This window comes from Engraulis encrasicolus, chromosome 7, assembly GCF_034702125.1.
Source record: "Engraulis encrasicolus isolate BLACKSEA-1 chromosome 7, IST_EnEncr_1.0, whole genome shotgun sequence".
Classification (NCBI taxonomy): Eukaryota; Metazoa; Chordata; class Actinopteri; order Clupeiformes; family Engraulidae; genus Engraulis; species Engraulis encrasicolus.
The window spans coordinates 45574171-45595513 of record NC_085863.1 but is presented as its reverse complement, the minus strand read 5'-3'; the positions used below and the strand labels follow the sequence as shown (position 1 = coordinate 45595513).

The 21343-nt window shown below is 45.5% G+C and overlaps 1 protein-coding gene across 1 annotated transcript in view; it reads left to right on the top strand.

Moving 5' to 3' along the window:
* rars1 (arginyl-tRNA synthetase 1) overlaps positions 1 to 19070 on the top strand; it is a 37184-nt gene extending 18114 nt beyond the window's left edge. Inside the window, exons 10-15 of the mRNA XM_063203666.1 lie at positions 1477 to 1655; positions 3060 to 3169; positions 3529 to 3634; positions 7333 to 7505; positions 13429 to 13676; positions 18201 to 19070. Coding sequence (XP_063059736.1) covers positions 1477 to 1655; positions 3060 to 3169; positions 3529 to 3634; positions 7333 to 7505; positions 13429 to 13676; positions 18201 to 18310 — 926 coding nt within the window. The 3' untranslated portion in view covers positions 18311 to 19070. The remainder of the gene's footprint in view (positions 1 to 1476; positions 1656 to 3059; positions 3170 to 3528; positions 3635 to 7332; positions 7506 to 13428; positions 13677 to 18200) is intronic.
* Positions 19071 to 21343: the final 2273 nt, after the last annotated feature.

Here is a 21343-nt window from a genome sequence, read left to right as displayed (position 1 = left end):
CTCCTCATAAGGACGACTGGAATTCGCCAGAATTTAATCCACAATGCTTGGCATTTTGCATAGCTCTCTAGCTTTCTTGCAAGCTAGCCCTAATAAAAAGTAGGCAACCTCAACTTTTGAATTGGGAGATTAAAAAGGATAAGGACGTGCCACTATTAAGACTTTATTCGCAACACTAGGTTTACAAGAATATGTACACAAAACTGGAGTACACCGCAATGAATAGCTTCCTCACTGGTTACCACGACGAAACTTCTCAGTCAAATTAATAACATATCCGCATTTCAACTACTGTAGCCTACTGACACGGGGTTCACCCAATCACAAGTCGGAGCCTCAGTCTCCGGTCCCTCCCCCCCGCTCTCTCTTCTCCATTCACTCCCAGTGAGGCTCAGTCTCAAAATCAAAAAAATGTTCACGGCAATAGCCAATGACCGTTTAGCATTTTGCCATTGAAAAAGCGTACAATTCCACATGCCATTGAAGTCCATTGAGACTCGACTCGCTTGCGTTGTCATGAGCGGAAAAAAAAAACTTGTGCGAGCCTCAGGATCTTATTACAGATTGGTTTCATCTCTAAGTTGAGCACATGCATTTTATATGGAGCTGGGTCTGAAATAGCAATGTTATTAAGTCGTGTAAAGCATTAGTTTACATACTATTCTCCGTGATTTTGGACAGGAGGCGGCGCCTCCCTTGTACTCAATGAGGAATCGCCTCTGGTTATAACTGGAAATGCACTGAGAGGGTGCAGGCCTCCGCCAAGGGAGCTGTTTGCTAAAACATTTGTCTATGTTGCACCCCAAGTTTTTACAAGTTAGAAATTTCAATTTCAAAATTCACCCTATCGCACAATGGTGAAGAATCTTTCTGGGGAAAAAATCTGGATCCTGATCACCACCAATATTTAATCACTTGTTCCTTTTGTCATTTCTAGTAGGGCTGCACGATTATTGAAAAAATCATAATCATGATTATTTTGGTCAAAATCGTAATCATGATTATTAATCACGATTATTGAATTTCACAGATTTTTAAAAAAAATTATAACAAGATGAAATATAACCAAGAATGAATTATATACGGGATGAGCAAAATAAAATTAATTGTAATAATTATGTAAAGGCAATAGCATGAAACTTAGGTGGACAGATTTCTGTGCAGAAATACCAGCCTGTCAATATGTTCTGTCTTCAAGGACGCTCTCAAAGGTAGGTCACTATTGCCACGATTAAATTACGATTAAAATTTCGACATTTCGACGATTTCACTAATTTATCAAACAAACCAACACGATCGAAAACATAACCTCCTTGGCGGAGGTAATAACCAGCTGAATTACTGTGTGGAGCTTGAAAGACGTTATTTAAGTTAACACCAACTGGACTACTTCTTGGACCTGGAATGACATTTGGTTCCTCAAGCCCCTTATGTCCCTTTTCATCCTCTCTGTGTTGTTACCCCGTTTCTCCCCAGGTTTTGTGGAGATGGACGAGGGCAGGAAGGTGGTGTTTGCCCCGGGCCAGTCTATTCCTCTGACCGTGGTAAAGTCAGACGGAGGCTACACGTATGACACCTCCGACCTGGCCGCCCTGCGCCAGCGCCTCTTCCAGGAGAAGGCTGACATCATCATCTACGTTACAGACAGTGGACAGGTGCGTGCGTGCGTGTGTGGCATTGGCTGATTACAATGCTGTTTTCAGTGTGGTCGTGAAGTTTCGAATCCAGTCCTTGTGCTCAAGAAAAATAGCTTTAAAGGTACTCTGTGCAGGAAATGGTCAAAAAAGGTACTGCAACTATGCTGCTCATTGAAACTGGGTTGCCTATTGGAAAATGTGATATTTTAATGAAAGTTTACAAAGTAATAAACTAATATTGTCTAGTATGGCCCAAGTACAGTCATTTTTGCAGCTAAAAATGGCTATTTCTGGAAATTCAAAATGGCGGACGACAAGATCCCCCTTTTCATGTATGAATAATGCATTCTTTCCAGTCATAATGAATACTTAGAATTTGATGGTGGTGGTAAGTATTCATGAAAAAGGTAACATTAGTGAATGGGTAGCATGAATTCTGGAAATAAACAACTAAAAATCTCACACAGTGTACCTTTTTAACCTTAGAAGTTGAAAGTCAGAAGTTTTTGGTCTTTCCGACCTTCCGACATGTCTTGAAGGCGGCACAAGTGTCTGTCTCACAAACTACTTCTGCATTTATTGTCTGTGGTCTTCCTAGCATTTTATGTCATTTCATTTTTTTTCTTTTTTTCTGTCTAATAACTTCATTACCAGATTAGTGCCATAGGTGTGGCACTTGTATTGAATCTTCTTTACTCAGATATTGTCTGAGAATATCATGCATTTGGAATAGCAAGCAGACAGTATTAGTGTGTCTAGGATCCTGCCAAAGCAGATGTCACTGCTTATGTTAGTGGAAACATTTTCTCATTTAATAGAAAGTTTACTTTTTTAAAGCATATAGGCATAATATTTTGTATGTGAAACTTGTCAAAGATTGTTATGAGTCTGGGTGTCTGGGCTGTGTTTATAGGCTCTGTGCCTGAGGAGATTTCCAAATGCCACATCGAAAATAGGGGATTAAGTTGCTAGATATTTCTCTCTCTGACAGCTTTACTTTGGCGGCCTTCACTTCCCTGGGAAGACGGTGTCACCTTTTGCCAGTGACATGGGTGCAATTAGTCCTTACACGGTGTGCTCAGTCAGTGTGACTTCTAACATAGCTGATGATGCTAAAACATGTGGAGACTGTGACATTTAAAGCCATATTAGCTGATTCAACTTAATAAAAGAAGTGTGTTCGTGTGTGTGTGTGTGTGTGTGCGTGCGCGTGTTCGTGCATGTGCGTGTGTGCGTGCGTGTGTGTGCGTGTGTGTGCGTGTGTGTGCGTGTGTGTGCGTGTGTGTGCGTGTGTGTGCGTGTGTGCGTGTGTGTGTGCGTGTGCGTGTGCGTGCGTGTGTGCGTGCGTGCGTGCGTGCGTGCGTGCGTGCGTGTGTGTGTGTTCGTGTGTGTGCGTATGCGTGTGTGTTCGTGTGTCTACAGGGGATCCACTTTTCGGTCGTGTTTGCCGCTGCACGGATGATCGGATGGTACGACCCCAAAGTAACACGGGTGGAACATGCTGGCTTCGGAGTGGTGCTTGGAGAGGACAAGTGAGTGTGTGTGTTTGTGTGTTGAGTGTGCTGCGTGTATCTGCTTGTTTCATCACTTTAGTGACATTCACGGCACTATAAAGGACAAATGAGCACAGACTTTACAGTTTGAGTCTAGTGTGATCTCTGCAGACTAATTAGTCTCATCAAAGATACTTGAGATGTGCTGTCCAAGTCTTCATTCTTCAAACATGTGCCCATTATTTCAGTCCTTGTAAAGTTGACATTTGGTGGATAATAATTGCTGAAATGAGAAAATAAATAAAAATCGTAATGGACTGAATGTGGAAATTAAGTCATCAAATGTCTTCTGAATCTGATGATCAAAGATCAGCCATCTCCTCCTGTCTGTATCACAGGAAGAAGTTCAAGACTCGCTCTGGCGATACAGTGAGGCTCATGGATTTGCTGGAGGAGGGGCTGAAGAGGAGTATGGACAAACTGAAGGACAAGGAGCGGGACAAGGTACAGTACACCAGGGCTCTTCTATTAGGTGATTTACCACTACCTGAAGGTTAACTTAACCTGTTTTACTACTGAGCTGGGTTCTTGAAATACCCTGTTTGCTCAAGTTTAAGAGTCAAGGCCTGTTTCAGAATGTCAAAAGAGGTTCAGTGGTGGTGGTCTATGCCCTGATTAGTTGATGGAACACCCCTTCAAAATGCTAGAAAACGAACCGAAAGACCGTTTAAAAGTCGACACACAAGGTTGCCACAGAACATGTTGTTCAGTCAGGAAAGCAAAAGTGAAAGCAAACCCTATTATCACGAGTCATCGAACTCTGCCCTGGACTTTGAATGCCATTCGTTGTACAGTATTATCCAAGGCTTTACAGAATTTGTTCCAAAAAACTGAAAGACGGTATGGATGAGATGGTAAGCCCAGCCCGTATTGTGGTTTTATGGCATTCTGTTTGAGAGAGTATCTCTGACTAACCTTCAGAGAATCCTATTCTAATGTTCTCACTGGCAGCACAAAGCCATAATTCTCTTATCCATTCCACTTGCCTTGAGTTAAGAGACTGGGTAAGTATCTGAAGGCCTCTGAAAGTGAGAGGAGCCTCAGTAGTGCAGGGATGTGGTGCTCATTCATAGCACGCTGCTCACACCTCCACCCCTGACTCACCGTCTGAAGATGCCATCAACATCACTACTCTTTCCTCCAAGCTGAGTCACTCACCACACACACACACACACACACACACACACACACACACACACACACACACACACTGAAGTGAGAGATAACCTTCTGGACCGGTGACACCAATGAGACCAATGATGGGCTGCCAGTGTGTGTGTGTGTGTGTGTGTGTGTTCACGTTTGTCTTTATCTAGCGTGATGTGTACTGAAGGTTCCTCAAACAAAAACTCAAACAGTCTTACACAGTGAACAAACAGAGGTGAACTGAGGACCCAGACGAAAGAAACATACTGCGAACAGACAGACACAGACGGGGTCATTGCAATACTTGGACCAATACTGGGATGAACAAGAAGAGATGTAGCAATGACTGCATCACTGTGTCCAAACTTGTTGTTTTTAGCTTTCAGACTGCTGTCAGTTGAAGTTGATCCTCTGACATTCTTGTTTTTTGGAAGTACGTTGTTGCTGCTGAGGCTGCTTGCACTGACCCAGCAGTCATCAGCGTTTTGGCATGAAGGTGCTTATGATCATTCATCAAGGCCCATGTCAATCAATCACCCTTCTGACTGATGCATAATACATCACATGGAACCTTTCAGCCGTCTCTGACGTTATTACACATCTATAAAGGAAATGGCCGAGAATGAGATGCCTTTGATTAATCCTGAGATGCATTTGATCTATCTGGAGTTTTCTAACCTTAAAAATGTAACTGTAAAAAACACTGCCACCACAGGAAACTCTAAGCACACAATGTCCTCTGTGTAGCTCACAGTTTTTATTTTGTCCCTTGCCAATCACAGCCCTGTAACTCCTTCAGTTTGCTCTACATGGCTTGAGCAACTTCAAGATGTCTTTTTTTGTCAGTCGGCTCGTGTCAGTATCTCCATGCCGGCCAACGCTGTAATTAGCCAATTAGTGGCTAATTAGTGTGGGCGCTATCGACTGAGGAGAGGGAGGGATGGAGAGAGAGGGAGAGAGAGATGGAGAGAGCGAGAGATGGAGAGAAAGCGAGATGGAGAGCAAGAGAGAAAATGGAGAGAGACAAGAGAAAGAGAGAGAGAGAGGGAGAGATGGAAAGTGAGAGAGAGAAAAGAAAAGAGATGGAGATGGATAGAGTTCTCAGAAACATGGACATCAAAGGTTCCGTGTGAACAGCAGGCCAACCATTTCCAGCTCTGCTCCTGCAGGCGTGGAAATTCAGAGACACACAATTTGGCAGAAACAGGAGGGTGCCGAAAGCATGCCAACTGTTTCACTTTTTCAATTTTTCATTTCATTTTTTTTTTGGGCCTTTCGTTTCAAATGTATGCAAACACTAATTGTCTGGTGAGGTAGGCTAGGTAGGCAGTTGAGCATGCTGAATAAAGAGGTTGCCATTGAAATGGAAAAAGGTTTGACTTTGTTAACCAGGCCTCAGGGCTGCCTCCTCCGACCACGTTTCTTTCTCTTTCTTTTTTATTTTGCCTGACAAAGGCAGTAACTGCAGAAAGTTTTTCCACTGTTTCCGTCTATCTTTAATCTCCCTTTCTCTCACTGTCTTTTAGCGTCTGTCTAAAAATCTCTCTCTCTCTCTCTCTCTCTCTCTCTCTCTCTCTCTCTCTCTCTCTCTCTCTCTCTCTCTCTCTCTCTGTATTTGTTTTTGTCTTTAACTGTCTTGCGTAGTTATTATGGTGATTTGGTGTCAGTGGGATCTGAAAGGTCTGTCTGCTCCCGCATACGGCACGGCGCTCCTGTCAGGTAGACGGATGGAAATGGAGCCGATATGCATTTAGATACAAGAGAAGAGAGGAGCACCTTCTCCTCCTCCAGTTAAAGCGAGAAACGACTCCACTTCTCCCTCCACTTAAAGCAAAAAAAGACCCTTCTTCCACCATTGGGAGAAAAAAAGACTTCTTCACTCAGTTCATGCAAAAAAAAAACCCTTATCCATCCCCCAGTTAAATGGGGAAAAAAACTCCACTTCCATCAGTTAAATAATAAAAAAATAAATAAATAAAAACTGACTTTCAGTGCCGCTCAGAAGGCCCCCTGGGAGGTGTTGGCACGCCAGAGAATTAACTATTCACCATTTCCCCGTTATTTATTCAGTCTGTTTTGCTTTCTCATCCCGTGGCGCTGTCGCCGGCTGCGGCTGTCTGGCACTGAAGGGAGGCAGGACAGCAGAACAGCGGCGGCGGCAGAAGCGGCGGAGATCCTAGTTGTAGTAGTAGTTGTAGTGGTTGGGGGGATATACGCTGACATCTTGTGTTATTGTGCGCTCTGTCTTCACAGCTCACAGTTGCGATGCCAGCAGGGAATCGCAAATGAGACAAATGTGGAGGGAGGATGAGATTGCACCATCACTTTGAGTTTTTTCTCTGAAGAGTTCTCGAGGGTTGTTTTCTTATGTGAATAATGTTTACTTGGCAAAGTGGATGCTATGTCAGGATATATTCTGCTGGCGGTGACATTTTGGCTGTTCTTTCAGGTGTGGGTGATGTCAAGACCGTTGGGTCCTTTTGGATTTTATCATCTTACCTATATCCAGTCATGGCTGTGTAGGTGCTGATTTTAGGCAGAGAGAGATGGGGCTATCTGGAAATTCAAATGTACAATAAATTAACATTGTGCAATGTCATGCTCCCTTTAGCCAGGGGGCTTCCAGGGGGCTTCCAGGGGGCTTGGATACCGCCTTTTGGCTGTGGTTGTGTGTTTTATTTGGAAAATGTGCAATAATGCATATGTACACTGTTCCCCGGTAACAGATTCAGGGTACAATGAGAACAGTCAGACATGGCAACCTGGTGCCCTGGCCAGTGCTACATGTACGTGATGTGTTTGGCGCCGACTCAAAACACTACAGACAGACAGACTAACCGACACCCACACTCTCTTTCTCTCTCTTGCTCTCTGTCTGTTTGTCTCTCTCTCTCTCTCTCTCTCTCTCTCTCTCTCTCTCTCTCTCGCTCGCTCGCTCATTGAAACACCTGTGGCAGGTAATAATTTGTTGCGTGACTGTATGTGTCCACATGTAGGTGCTGTCCCCAGAGGAGCTGGTGAAGGCCCAGAGGTCGGTGGCGTTCGGCTGCATCAAGTACGCCGACCTGTCGCACAACCGCATCAACGACTATGTCTTCTCCTTCGACAAGATGCTGGACGACCGGGGAAACACTGCCGCATACCTGCTCTACGCCTTCACCAGGATCAGGTGTGTATGTCTGTGTGTGTCTGCGTGTATGAGCGCGCACCCGTGTGTGTGTGTGTCTGTATGCGTGTGTGCACCTGCATGCCTGCTCCACACCTTCACCAGGATTAAGTGTGTGTGTGTGCGTGCATGTGACTTTTTGCAGTTTTAAACCTGGGTATTTGCAAAGTTGTTTAGCCCATTTGTATATCCTCCCGTATCTGAAATATACTAAAATTGTCACATACTTGATTTCTTAATCATTTCATGCAGAGCCTGCATTATAATATTTTGTTAACAAAGTGTGTGTGTGTGCGCGTGTGTGTGTGCACGTGCGTGCATGCTTTAACAAAGAGTGTGTGTGTGTGTGTGTGTGTGTCTTTTTCATCCTCTATTGATCTTTGGAAGTTTATGAAGTAGGATTAAGTGTGGACCCCAGTAGCAGTCAATTTTTCTCTCACTCTAATCAATGGACTGTAACTAACAGCTGCCCACTGCCTTTCTCCAAGCCACTGTGTGTGTGCGTGCGCCTGAACCCTCAATCATTCGGCTCTTGGTATCTGTGTGAGCCGTGTCTGTCTGCAAACGCCGTGTGTGGGTGTGAGTGAGGAACAGCTGGTTTCAAGTGTGTGGTGAATGTGTTTGTTGGAGGTCGATGCCCCATGGTGTTGTTACCGGTGTCTTTATCAGTGACACCGAACCAGTTGCGGATAACACTAACTGACACTCCGACACGGAGAGGATTGAGGTAGAAAGCGAAGGAATGTAAGATTTTCCCCAGAACACAAAGAATACTTCACACCTTCCCAATCTCTCAGGTCGCACACCCCTGCTCTTGTGGATGTACTGTATGTGTGTCTTTCTTAGAAGAGTGTACATTTCACCAGCTGACCCCCTCAGCCCAATAACTTCATCCTCGCTGACCCTTCCATCCTCTGTGCAAGTTTGTGTGCGTGTCTTCCACAACCCCCCACATGCCAGCTGAATATGTTGGAGGAATGGAACCTTTGCTGACCCTTTTCTGGCACTGTTAACAGCAACTGATAGCTTGCTCGACCCATTGGTCCTCCGCTTGTCAAACACTGCCTAGTTTTATAGTAATAGTACATTTTGAAATCGACACACGTCATGCAACATATGCCATGTTTACTCTTCTACACCAATATTTACTCTGATGGAACCTACAGTATGCCCTCTTTTAATTAATGAGAATTGATGAGTGCTTACCCAATGCAATGCCCAAATTGTGCACTATTTTAATTTTAATCTGTAACCACCAGCTATAATGATCAGAATTTGTTTTCTTCAAATTTATCAGCAACACGTTTGAAGCGGGTTACGTCTGGTCTGGGAAATGTTATCTGTACCCCCTTCAATCAAATGTTACTCAAACAAACAAAAATGGCTAGTTTGGGGCTGTACCATCATATCTATGTAATTAATGTAAAATGCCGTAATCCCCCATGAAAGCTTGTAATTATGCAACTCTAATTGTGTAATTTGTTCCTGTGGTGAGCAATTATTTAAAAAAAAAATCTGGTCACCTAGCTGATTTGCGTTTGCTAAACCGACCACATAACTGAACTTATCGTTATTGATCCAGTTACACATGAATTTCACAGTACATTTAACCGGCTAACTGCAGGCTAGACTGCAGGGGGGGGGTTAGCGGTAGCGGCAGCGGCACACCCTTGCCAACCGAGTGTAGTCATGCCAACATCGTTTGGCGGGCCTACTGTTGAAATGCCACCTTGTTTGAGGCTGCGGGCTCTAAGATGGCATCGCAACTGGCGGTGTTGTTGTGTTGGCTGTGGGTTGTGTGTGAGATTTCGTGGCTCTCTTGTTGGTGGTCTCTCAGCGCGCCAGCAGATTTCACCACCTCAGTGCTTCTCTCCACAGCCTCCTTCGCTGACATTTTCAGATGCTCGAAGGAGCCAAAAAAAGGGCCAGCTTGATGATTGTTGATTTCCTATCAGTGATCAGTGCAACAGAGCCAGACAGCTCTACTCAGCTTAGCCATGCTGATCCAAAAGCTCCCGTCCTGGGTAAAGCCTCCTGAGATGCTCCCTTCTTCTTGGCCCGCACTGTGTTGTGTAATAGGACATCCAGAACTCTGCCTCTCTCCAAAAACAAACAAAACTTGTGTCTATAATTATGAGCCTGGGCAGACCCGATAAGTTTACTTGCTGTGCCGCACTTTTTTTCATCCGTGAGTGCACACACACACTCACATTCACACACCAATGGAACAAGTTAAGAGAAATTCCTTTGGAAGAACAAAATAAAAACCTTCATTAAAATGAGCACTTCTGGCAATGTTGGTAACAAGAGAGAAGAGAAATCCGCACTGATTTTTTTTTTTTTTTTTTTAAAGAAAGAGATAAAAGCTCTCTGAAATCGCCCCCAGACAAGTCAGGAGGTAGGTTCTTCTTCTTGAACATGCTGTCTGTTTGCGGGTTGTTGTCCAGATTTGGCCCTGTGATGTCACGACGCTGCGCAGTGACTCGTGAAATCTCCAGCTGTCAGCGGTGGGATTTGGGGTGTCGCTCGCTGCCTGCTTGCCACGGAGAGACACAGAGAGAGAGAGAGAGCGAGAGAGGCGAGAGAGACGCCTTCCCTTCACTTCGTCTAATGGATTTTCTGCACCAGAGCTGTCCTGATTGCTTTTCTGCCAGGGTTGCTCTTTCTTTCTTTCCTTCTTTCCTTCTTTCTTTCTCTCTTTCTCTCTCTCTGTCTCTTTCTGTTTCTCTCTCTGTCTCTGTTTCTCTCTCTCTGTATCTGTCTCTCTGTCTCTGTCTCTCTCTGTCTCTGTCTCTCTCTGTCTCTCTCTTTCTGTGTCACACACACCATCACAGACACACACACGCAGACAGCAATCCCGTCGGACGTGGATCACTGTCAGAATGTTCTAAACGACCGTTTAAGGAGCTTTTCTCTGCATGTGCGGGGCGCCAGCAGCACTGAGTCTCAGGCAGTGATGGCCATTTCTGTACAGCGGCCTGGTGCGGTGAGGATGAGGTGTGAGATGCAGTTTGTTGTCTACAGTACTGTGCCAAGGAGAGGTGTGATGTTTCAGGGCGTACGTACAGGGTTGTGGTGCTGTGTGAGACACTAGTCAGGTGTGAGATGCTGGTTGGCTGGCCTTTGTGTACAGCGGGCCCAGGTGACATTGTTAGCTGTGAAATGTTGGTCAGATGGTCTTTTGGAGCATGGCCTCACAAAGTTGAGGCGTGAGACTGTACAGATGGCAGACTGTGTGCCATCTGTACTGAATAAGCAGCTCCAGAGTTTCAAAGAACAAAATAAAAACCTTCATTAAAAATAGCACTTCTGTGAATGTTGGTAACAAGATAGAAGAAAATTCTGTACTGCGTTTTTTTTTTTCCTTTTTCAAATCACAATATGAATGATTAGAAGAAGCGAAGGTAGAGCACCACTAGTATGCCTCAAACTGAAGTGGTGCTCGTGGAGGGTGTAATGTACAACAAGCATGGAGGAAAAAATCCTTAGTCCACGCACTTCAGTTGATTTAAACAGTCCAAAACAATCTTTATTCAGCAGCAAACAGCTGTTCTGTTACACACACCCTGATGAAGGCCGTAGGGCCAATACGCTTTGGTGATTTTTAATGTACTAGCCCACTGAATAAAAATTGTTTTGGACTGGATGCCTAGACCAAGGGTTTTTTCCTCCATTTTTGTTGATTGGATGTTTGCTTTTTGTTGTTGATAAAGGTTTAGATACGATTAGATAACATACACTTTATTGTCTGCACAGAAATTTGTCTTGCATTGAACTTCTCCACAAAGAACTAATCCCACATTTAAAACAAGAAAAGCATGAGCTGACTAAAACCTTGCCATAGTCCCTATTTTTAACGTCCTTGGTGGGCACCACAGAAGCTCCTTGAATGCTACATGTTACCCACGAGCAGCACGTTGGTGAGGCCTGCTATAACGTGAATCGAGTAGTCTGCAGGCAAGAATGAAAATGCCGTTCACAAGGCACGCACGGAAGAGACTGTAGACTTGCAGTGCAATTGCCGATGTGATCAGGCGTCTGAACCTCAGTGCTCAAGCCTCTCTCCGAACCTTACTGGCGGAGTCGACTTCTTAACTTCTCTGTACTCTATAACTACATGAAACTTTTACAGATAAGATCATTCATTTGAACTTGTCTAGTCTTTAACTTTTCGAAACTTTAGAGATGTTATCCGACTTCTGGCCTAATGTTCTTTTCGGTGTACTGAGCATCAGTGATGCAATCAGACACTTACACTTCTGAACTCTAGACTGTATGGAAGTTAGACCAACACGATCCAACATTAGGACCTCTTGATTCTCACCTCACAGACATGATCAGTGATATTTCTGTTCTAATGGTTGCACTGGTTATTAATTAAACACTTTGACAACAGCATGTGGATGCAGCCATAGTCTCCCAGGGTTTTCATGTTATCACATTGCTATGTATTTTTCTTACCCACTTGACCATAAATTGGCCCGTGTTTGTTTGTGTGCTTGTTTGTTTGTTGTGCAAAGGAGTGGGTAGATCAGAGACGAAATGCTTCACTGTAGATGTTTCAATGTTAATTTTTATGGGCATATTTGTATTTTTTGGGTTATAGTTAGATCCACTGTATCTACTTTGTGATTATTGCCATTACAGCCACTATTGCTGTAGTTCTAGGTACTGTAAGCTGTGGAACTGTGTTTGACTGTAGGGTGTGAGCATATTAACTTCCATTGTGTTAAATTAATTTACTTGTCAAGCTATGACCTCAGTTGTGCTCGTCGTTACCCTTTCGCAAGATGAGGGCAAAAGGAGGGAGCACACTTCTGTCCTGACTATCTCTGCTCTTGCTGGCTTGACCGAAAGACTAAGGCGTGTGGATCAAGAAGTGCTTCAGTGTGTGAAGGCGGGGGTCACAGTTGACGGCACGGCACACAGGCACACCAAAAGTTACACAGTACACGCACGTTTTCTAAAATGAGCACGCACGCACACACACACACACAGATAACCTGATTCCTCTGGGGGCAGGTGTACAGAACAGGTATTACATGAGGCTTCCTTCATGACATTTTCTGTAGCACCTGTGTTGCTGCACAAAAAAGCTTTGTTTCTGCCAAAGTAGATTCCCATGGTGATAAGTAGTGCCATTTTCCTGGTATTTTGGTCTTATGTAGATAGTGGAGGTTGTGAGTGTATCCAGACGGGCTTAAAACACGTCACTTCGGCTTTCTGACGAACTCAGACTCGGAAGGTGATGATGGTTTTCAGCTGTTTGCCCTCCATGACATCAGTGTCTTCACTGCCATCCCCCCAGTCATCCTTCACTTATTTGCGTCACTCCTGCCATGTTTTGTTTTTGGCCTAAAAGGCATCCTGTTATACCACTGCTTGTCAGAATTCAAGTGCTCTCATTCTTGCACAATTTCGGTCCCATCCTAGAAACCTTGCCACTTTCTCATATTTTCCTGAAAGCCAAATAACCATAGCTTTTTGTGAACAGGCGTGAGGCAATACAAGCAGTCAGATATTGAGCAAACGTCTTGTATTGGTTGTCGTGTATCAGTCCTGCAGTTTTCAATGCTTTCAAGTGCGTTAATTCAATGTTCATTTGCTCTGCAAATGCCCACGGAATCATTGAAAGAGAGAATATGCCGCATCGATGATGAAATTTGTTGAGTTGATTATTGAATTGTTCTGCCCTGTATTGCCGAATCGATTATTGTTGACACTACTGTCAGACAGTCCTCTGTTTCATCCAGCCTACTGACCTTTTTGTCTCCTTTTTCTTTCTCCCTTTCCTTCACCCCCCGCCTTTCTCTTGCTCTCTATCGCTCTCATTATCTCTTCCTTGCTCGCTCACTCTCTCTCTCTCTCTCTCCCTCTCCCCTCCACCCCTACCTCCTCCACTTAACCTCACCACCACCACCTTCAGGTCCATCGCCCGGCTGGCCAACATTGACGAGGCGACGCTGCGCAAGGCTGCGGAGACGACAGAGGTGCTCCTGGACCACGAGAAGGAGTGGAAGCTGGGCAAGACCATCCTGCGCTTCCCCGAGATCCTGCAGAAGATCCTGGACGACCTGCTGCTCCACACGCTCTGCGACTACCTGTACGAGCTCGCCACCACCTTCACCGAGTTCTACGACAGCTGCTACTGCGTGGAGAAGGACAGACAGACAGGTGAGACGCAGATAGTACACATGTGTACACGGACACACACACACACTATGACTACCTGTATGAACTGGCCACCACCTTCATCTACTACCACGTGGGGGACAGACAGACAGGTGAGACACACATTGTAAGCAGTGTTGCCAGATTGGGCTGGTTCCCGCCCAACTGGGCTGCTTATGGCCGTGTGCGGGAAAAAAATAGCATTTATCAGAAAAAAACGCCCAATTTTTGCCATAGAAATTAATAGAATTGGGCGGGATTTTGTGCTCCTAGCCGGGTTTTGAGCATTTTTTGGGCTGGAAATCAGCCTCATCTGGCAACCCTGATTGTAAGGACCAATTTTCCAACAAACTTTTTCCTTGGCCACGTGAGACAGAGGATGGCGTTTCAGACGCGCATTCCAGATTAAAGCACGCACAGAGTGACATAAACTTGAGATGTTGTTTCCATTTATTGTCTACAGTCCGGTTGACTTTCCATTTCATTTAAAGAAACACTATGCAACTTTTTCATAGTCATGAAATGGCTTGGAACTCAAGGTTTTGCCTGACTGACCCGTTATGGCGAAAATGGCAATATTTCCATCACCGCCTAGTGCTCCTGCTCCGAAACAGCACTTGCAGTTTTGCCTGGCGGCGCCGCGCCTTTTGTTGTTGTGGAATTTGCGGCCGCTAGGGGCGTCTAGATTTCTATCCTGTATGAGCGGAACGAGACCCATTCCCCTTCGTTTGCTAACTAAGCAGCAGCAGCTCGCTGAAAGCTGGCTACTGGCTAGCTGATTGTAAAATATCTCCCTGGCATGCAGCGAAAACAACGAATGGGACTGCAAATAAATCACGAGCTAATTGAGATGAAAGGTTTGGACAGGCAATTAAATCGCTTGTATGAACATTGGAAAAGGGCTTCAACCCGGAGAGAGCCGAACGCCAAAAGAGCAAAGATGTGGATTTTGTCATTCATTCACTGCACTGGGATTTATGCATTAGCATTCTCAAAGCACACGCCACCTCGTTTAGTTTACAAAGCTACACAAATGTATATGAGTTGAAACCTGATGTCGCACATTTTAGGATACTTGATGTCAAAGGACACGATCAGTCGAGCAAGGCTAAAAATATATGTTGTTGTCAAGAGGAGACAAAACTAGCCGGCTTATGGATGTCCACTTTCACTTTCAACACCACACAAGATAAAAACGCGTCTTGTCACCTCGACTTCGAAATCTTTATTATGACAACAAAATAAGCAATAGCCTTTTGTTTCCTCGTTCTTCTAATGTACAGGTACTATATAGTTACTGGAAATGTGAAATAAAGACGGGGATATCTGCCGGGAACAAGTGGATCAAATCATATCCATCTGAAGGAAGTGCAAACATGATTGCAGTTGTGTGAAGTGAATAGACGAAGCAGCGAACTCATAAGCAAGGGGGAGAATCGCACATATGATAAAGCCCCTTAGAAGTGGAGAGAGCTGAATGCAAGGAAGGGAATCTCTAGCTAATTACAGAAGACGAATTTATTTAATTCGCACATCTCGAAGCCAATGTGTGTCTAATTAATTCAATGCAGATTTTCGGCAGAACCACTAGAGGCCGCTATAAAGTTGTTAATATCGGTTTGTTTATGTCAAAGTTGCATAGGATATCTTTAAACAAACAAAGAAAATAAGCAATAAAGCTCAAGAAAGGCTACCTATGCGGTCGAAATGCAGTCAGGATGCTGTTTCCTGACACACACTGTCTACCAGGCACCTGTGAGTGTCCTAATGAATTAAAGTTCTGTGACTCGCGCCACCAATGCGCCTCGGAGGGAGGGTTTACAGTGCCAAATCACTTCACAGGTGTGTAGGCGAGACGGAGTGTGTTCAGGTCCAGGTAAGTATAGATAAGGCCTACGTACAAAAACCACAAGATGAATCTAAACACAAGAGGTAAGTGTATAAAGCATATGAAAATATAAGGTAAGTATTTAACTAACTAAGGTCTTCTTTTTACAGGTAAACAGAAAATAACTCAAAGTTGCATAAATCACAAATATGGCTCCAACACACATAGTACACACACACCTACAGATACACATGTGAGCGCACACACACTCAGCCCAGCTCTCATCAGTACCATTGAGCCATCAGCTACTGCTGGCTCTCTCCAGCAGGGGGCACTGTTTAATCATAAACGCCCTCAGCGTTTGCAGTGCAACACTCCCTGTACCTACCAAAGGCAAGCCCAGCCCAACTCAAATCAGCCAAGCACGTCTGTTAAAGCTCGCCTCCGCTCACACTGGCAGCCTGGCTGACTGTCAGCCGCGCCGCGCAGTGCATCGCCTCTGTGTCACGCACGCAGGTGCTGTAGGATGAAAGGTATGGCCTGTACGTTGGCAGGCACAGCATGGCAGATGTGAGTCTAATTAAGTGCCCGGCCTCCCCCCTCCCTCCCCCTGGGTGGTGGAGGAGGATAAAAAAAGAAAAAAGCTCATGGATTGGATTTATAGTAGTGGCACTCAGCGTACCGGCCGTGCTGGCCTTGGGATTCGAAAGCTTTACATGGTCATTATGTTGCTGCTTAAATGTGCGGCAGCGGAAACCTAAAGTTGTGCCAACTTGAAAGGAAAAATGTTCACATTTATATTATCCTTGCATACTTAATTATGGAAAGTGTGCATGTGATAACTGCAGATTACTGTACTTGCAAATGGGTTGCCAAGTAGGGGCTATAATTGGCTAAATGTTTTAATGCTGCACTTGAACTTCTTCAGCTTTCTACTTTAATGTCTCTTTCCAAGAGCTCTCTTTTCATTCCCCGAACAAGACATGGAGGAGTAATTCTAAATACTCCTAAGAAAATCATAGAAGATTGTGATTGTGTCTGTTGATGGATGCATGTCCTGATTTTTAAATGCTTTTAAGTTAAATTTAATCTAAATGAATCCATTAAGGGACTTATGGGGTCATACATTCTGATCTGACCTGAATTTTTTATGGCTTTACCCATAGACTGACATACACACACTGCAATGGCTGCCAGCCTGGGGATGCACAAAATAAGCCAATTTATTGAATTACAAAGTGACTTACAAAGGAGGACATCCCTCCATCCATAATGGAACCACAGACGATTGATGAGGTAGAGACGATTCATGAGAGTACTTTTACCTGGCTCTCTGACTGCTGTTCCAAATTGACCCTGCAATATGGCCACCCTGTAAACATGCCGTTTTAGTACAGACGGCAGCCAATTCAGCATCCTTGTCTGTAGTCTTGGTTGCGTGCAGTCACTGCTGTGGTCGGTCGGTTTGTCTGAAACCGGTTTGTAAGGTCTGTTGTTTCTCTACACTTCCTGTTCTTAATTTTGTCCTCTACTGTCCACTTCCTGTCTGTGCTGCTGATGCTCCATGCTGTGTTGCCCATGGATCTAGAACACTAGGTGCCATGTTTAGCGCCCAGGAAGACATCTTGGTCCGGTATCCTATATTGTTCATAGCTATTTCACCGCCACCTACAATATAATGTGCGTGTCGCCATATACCGGCTAAACGTGGCGGCTAATCTATCTGACTTGAGCCATTCGTTCAGATACAAAGGAGTGGTCAGCACAGCATCCAGTCTTAATATCTATGGCTGGTCCCCCCCCTTGCTGCATTGCCGTCCACTGTTTCAAAGTGGGTGGAGTTCTCGAATTCTCCGGAGCTCAGAAAGTACTTACATTGCTCTTGACCTGACTAGTAGTAACGCCGAAGATGTTGCGTCATTAGAAGGGTGCGGCCTTGCTAGGTCAACGCGCCATCCAGTCTTCATATCTATGGCTGGCTTCCCCCTTTGCTGCATTGCCATCCACTGTTTCAGTGGGTGGCCATCAGTCAGCGTGGGGGTCCAGCTGCCATTGATTTCACTCAAGGCAGCTCAGCCGCTGTGAAAGGCCAGTCATGGAAATGCCAAAGTATTGATCGGCGTCGTCGGCACAGATTGGGCCGGACTTGAAATTACTCATGGAGACCTTCATGCCATGCATGCAGTGCCATCGCCGTCTGACTGCTCACTCTTTCTTTCTTTTGCTCTCCCTGTGTGTGTATGTGGTTGTGTATCTATCTCTCCCTCTCCCTCTCCCTCTCTCTTCCTCTCCCTCTCTCTCCCTCTCTCCCTCTCCCTCTCCCTCTCTCCCTCTCCCTCTCCCTCTCTCCCTCTCCCTCTCCCTCTCCCTCTCCCTCTCTCTCTCTCTCTCTCTCTCTCTCTCTCTCTGCCTCTCTCTCTCTGCCTCTCTCTCTCTCTCCCTCTCTCTTTCTCTCTCGCTCAAGCTAATGATGGGGAGGTTATGGGGGGTGACGTTGAGAATGGGTAAGGAGAGGATTACTCCCTTTTTATGTTGAATGGAAGGATTAACATACATGTAATGTAAAGATCACTTTTAATCGGTGACGATATTTCACAACAAAGGAGTGTTAAAGCTCTCTCTCTCTCTCTCTCTCTCTCTCTCTCTCTCTCTCTCTCTCTCTCTCTCTCTCTCTCTCTCTCTCTCTCTCTGCTGTACAGGTGAGGTGGTGAAGGTCAACATGTGGAGGATGCTGCTGTGCGAGGCCACGGCGGCCATCATGGCCAAAGGCTTCGACATCCTGGGCATCAACCCAGTCCATAGGATGTGAGGCAGAAACTCACAAGTACCGCCAGCGGAGCCCCGCGCTCAAACACACAGTCAGAGGCAGACATGCAAATACGCATACCCACAAACACACAGACGCACACACACACAAACGCAATGGAGCCCCAAATCGGCCATGTTACACACACACACAAACACACAAACACAAACACAAACACAAACACACACACACACACACACACACACACACACACACACACACACACACACACACACACACACACACACACACACACACACACACACACACAGCAACGGACCCCAAATCGGTTAACACACACAGTCAAGCACGCACGTGCACATATACTCCACATCTGACGTGTGCAAATGTCAGGTCGGTGAGGAGACGGGATGGGCCACCTCCAAAAGGAAAACACTTGTGGTGTAAATGACGGGGCCACCTGGTCAAAACACCATGCCAACCTTACACCTACTGAGATGTTCAGGACATTACCATTAAATGATATAATAAAAAGCAGAAATACCAATACTTTGCTGGAAATAAGGACTGGATCCTCTGTTGCAAAATGTGTACATGTTATTAATTTCCTCACTAAAGGGCAGTTAAAAAATATTAATTATTTTCATGTTTCCTTTTTCTACCTGTGCATCATTTTGCCCCCACCTTGTTTATTAAGCTGCTTTTTTAAGTTACCGATTCCTTTATTTACCCAAGCTAAAAAGCTGAGCACCCATATTCACAAGACAAATTTACCTTCAAATGAATAAATAACTAGAGCCAAGAGTCTTGTCAATTGATCCTTGTTTTGTCAATGTAGGTAAATGACATTGCACAAAGGCATAGCAAATGTTTGCCACCGCCTCATAAAAATCAAAACCTCAGTGGGATAATGACAGCCAGTGGAGTTTGCTTTGCCAACTCAGGGGGAATTGGTAACAAACTATTTCCAACGGCTGGGGCTTTTAGGAAAAGGCGGAATTGCAATTTGTGTAAAGTGGTTGTTTGCAAACAAGCATAGAATAATGATGAATTCTTCAAAGCTTATAGCGCAAGTTCAGTTTCGGGGGGCCCACCCCACTCACACAATGGTCCAAAGTTGTTTTTACTCTTTTGTTCCCTTTGTTTGTTACCTCAAGTTAACACATAAATCATTTCCCTTAAGAGGTTCTGCAGGAGAGGGCAATAAAAAGCTAAACTAATGAAAGTCTGTGTGTGTAAGATGTGTGCGGTGACTATCAATGCATCACCACCCTGTTTGAAGTCATTCCATTGGTTCTTACTCTCCGCGCAGAGCTGGCCTGGGGGAGAAATGGGGCCCGGGCACTTTTCGCTTAAAGGGCCCCCTCATAATTAGCAGGGCAGAACTGACTCACCGGTGGGCCCTGCACCCTCATGGGCCCCTAGTATAAGAAATGTTTTTTTTTTGTTTTTTTACATTTCTGAAAATAGGGGCCCACGAGGGTGCAGGGCCCACGAGGGTGCAGGGCCCACCAGGAATTGCCCGGTATGCCAGATGGCCAGTCCAGCCCTGGCTTTGCTTCTTTCCCAAGGAGAGGAGGAGGGGGAGGGGTGGCACAGGGGCACTGATTATGGCCTTCCTCCTGATAATCGGCATGGCGATTAATTAAACTGATTGACGAAGGCCAGTGGACCCTAGAGGTTGTTAATCATCGGCTGGGTGGTCAGTGGCCAGCCTGGAACACCCTAATTTCAGGAATAGCAATCTAAAAGATTTTTAGGAGAAATTAGGTTCGCTACGCAGGGCGTGCAGGTGTGCTGTGCTTGACTGATCAGCAGCCAATGTTGGCGCTTATTACAATTGGACTAAATGTTCTCATTTCAACCCTTTCAAGACCTCTTCTGTGAGCTTCTTAATTGTTCTCAGTTGGTTATGATGAGTAAACGATCACCAAGGACAAGGAGAACAAAAGCACTTTGTCTTCTCGAATCAATATGGCTCATACCAGACGAGAGGGAGGCAGTGGAGTGAACATAAGCATGCATCAGCACAAGAGAGGTTTAACACAAACACAAAAAAGTCAGAGAGACAGTAAAGCTCCATATTGTCCTCCTAGCATTGCAGCAGCCCATTCAAATGTCAGTCATCTGAATAGCCCTAATTAACTGCCAGTCGCATTCTGCCAGCAGTAAAAAGAAATGCATTTTTATATGGAATGGGGATGGTGGTGTAAACAAACAGACAAAACTCTGAATGTCTGGGAGATGCTCCCAGTCAGGGCTGCTGCTGACAGCTTTGGCTGGGCCGGGACAAAATCCTTTGAAAAGAATGCAATGGGGACCCAATTCTGGTTGCCCCCCCTCTCTCCCTGGGCCTGGGACAACTGACCCCTTTGTTCCTCCCCCCTGTCGGCTTCCCTGCTCCCAGCCACAGCAGAAGTAACACAGATATTGTGTGGAGCGGAGGGAGCCACAATGGAACAGCTGCGAAACGTTTTCTCCCGCAGCGAGACAAGTGGCCTGAATATGCTCTCTGACTGGCTGACAGTGGCAGATATTTTGAAAGGAACCGCTGGCCCTCCCCTCGGGGGGTCCTGACAGATCCGGAATGAAAATCTCACAGAACAGCGGGAGAGAGAGGGGTGGAGGAGGAAGGGTGAGACTGAGAGGTGGCGTGGCAGGGGGAGAACGTATGGTACGGCGTTGTGCACAGTTTAGGTCCTGTTGCGTCCTCGTTCCCGCTCCTGCATGGAGCTGCAGCTCCTACAGACGTCTCCATCCTCTGACAGTTGCCTTCTGTCTCCTCCTTCCTCCCTGAGTCTTGCTTGAGCATGTGTCTTGGTCTGCACCTACCTGCCTGTCCGCTTGCCTGCCTGCCTGCCTGCCTGCCTGTCCGACTGTGCATGGACGTGTCTGAGTGTTCAGAGGGCCAGTTTGATAGGTGTTGTCAAATCTGCCGAGAGACCAACTTTATTCCCCATCTCGCCTGGCACGCGCGGCAACGCGGCCCCTTGCAGCGAGCTTTCAAGCCTTCCAGCTACACAGCAGGGGCCGGGGATTGAAACGCCAGCAATGTTAAGGCACTAAGGTGAAACT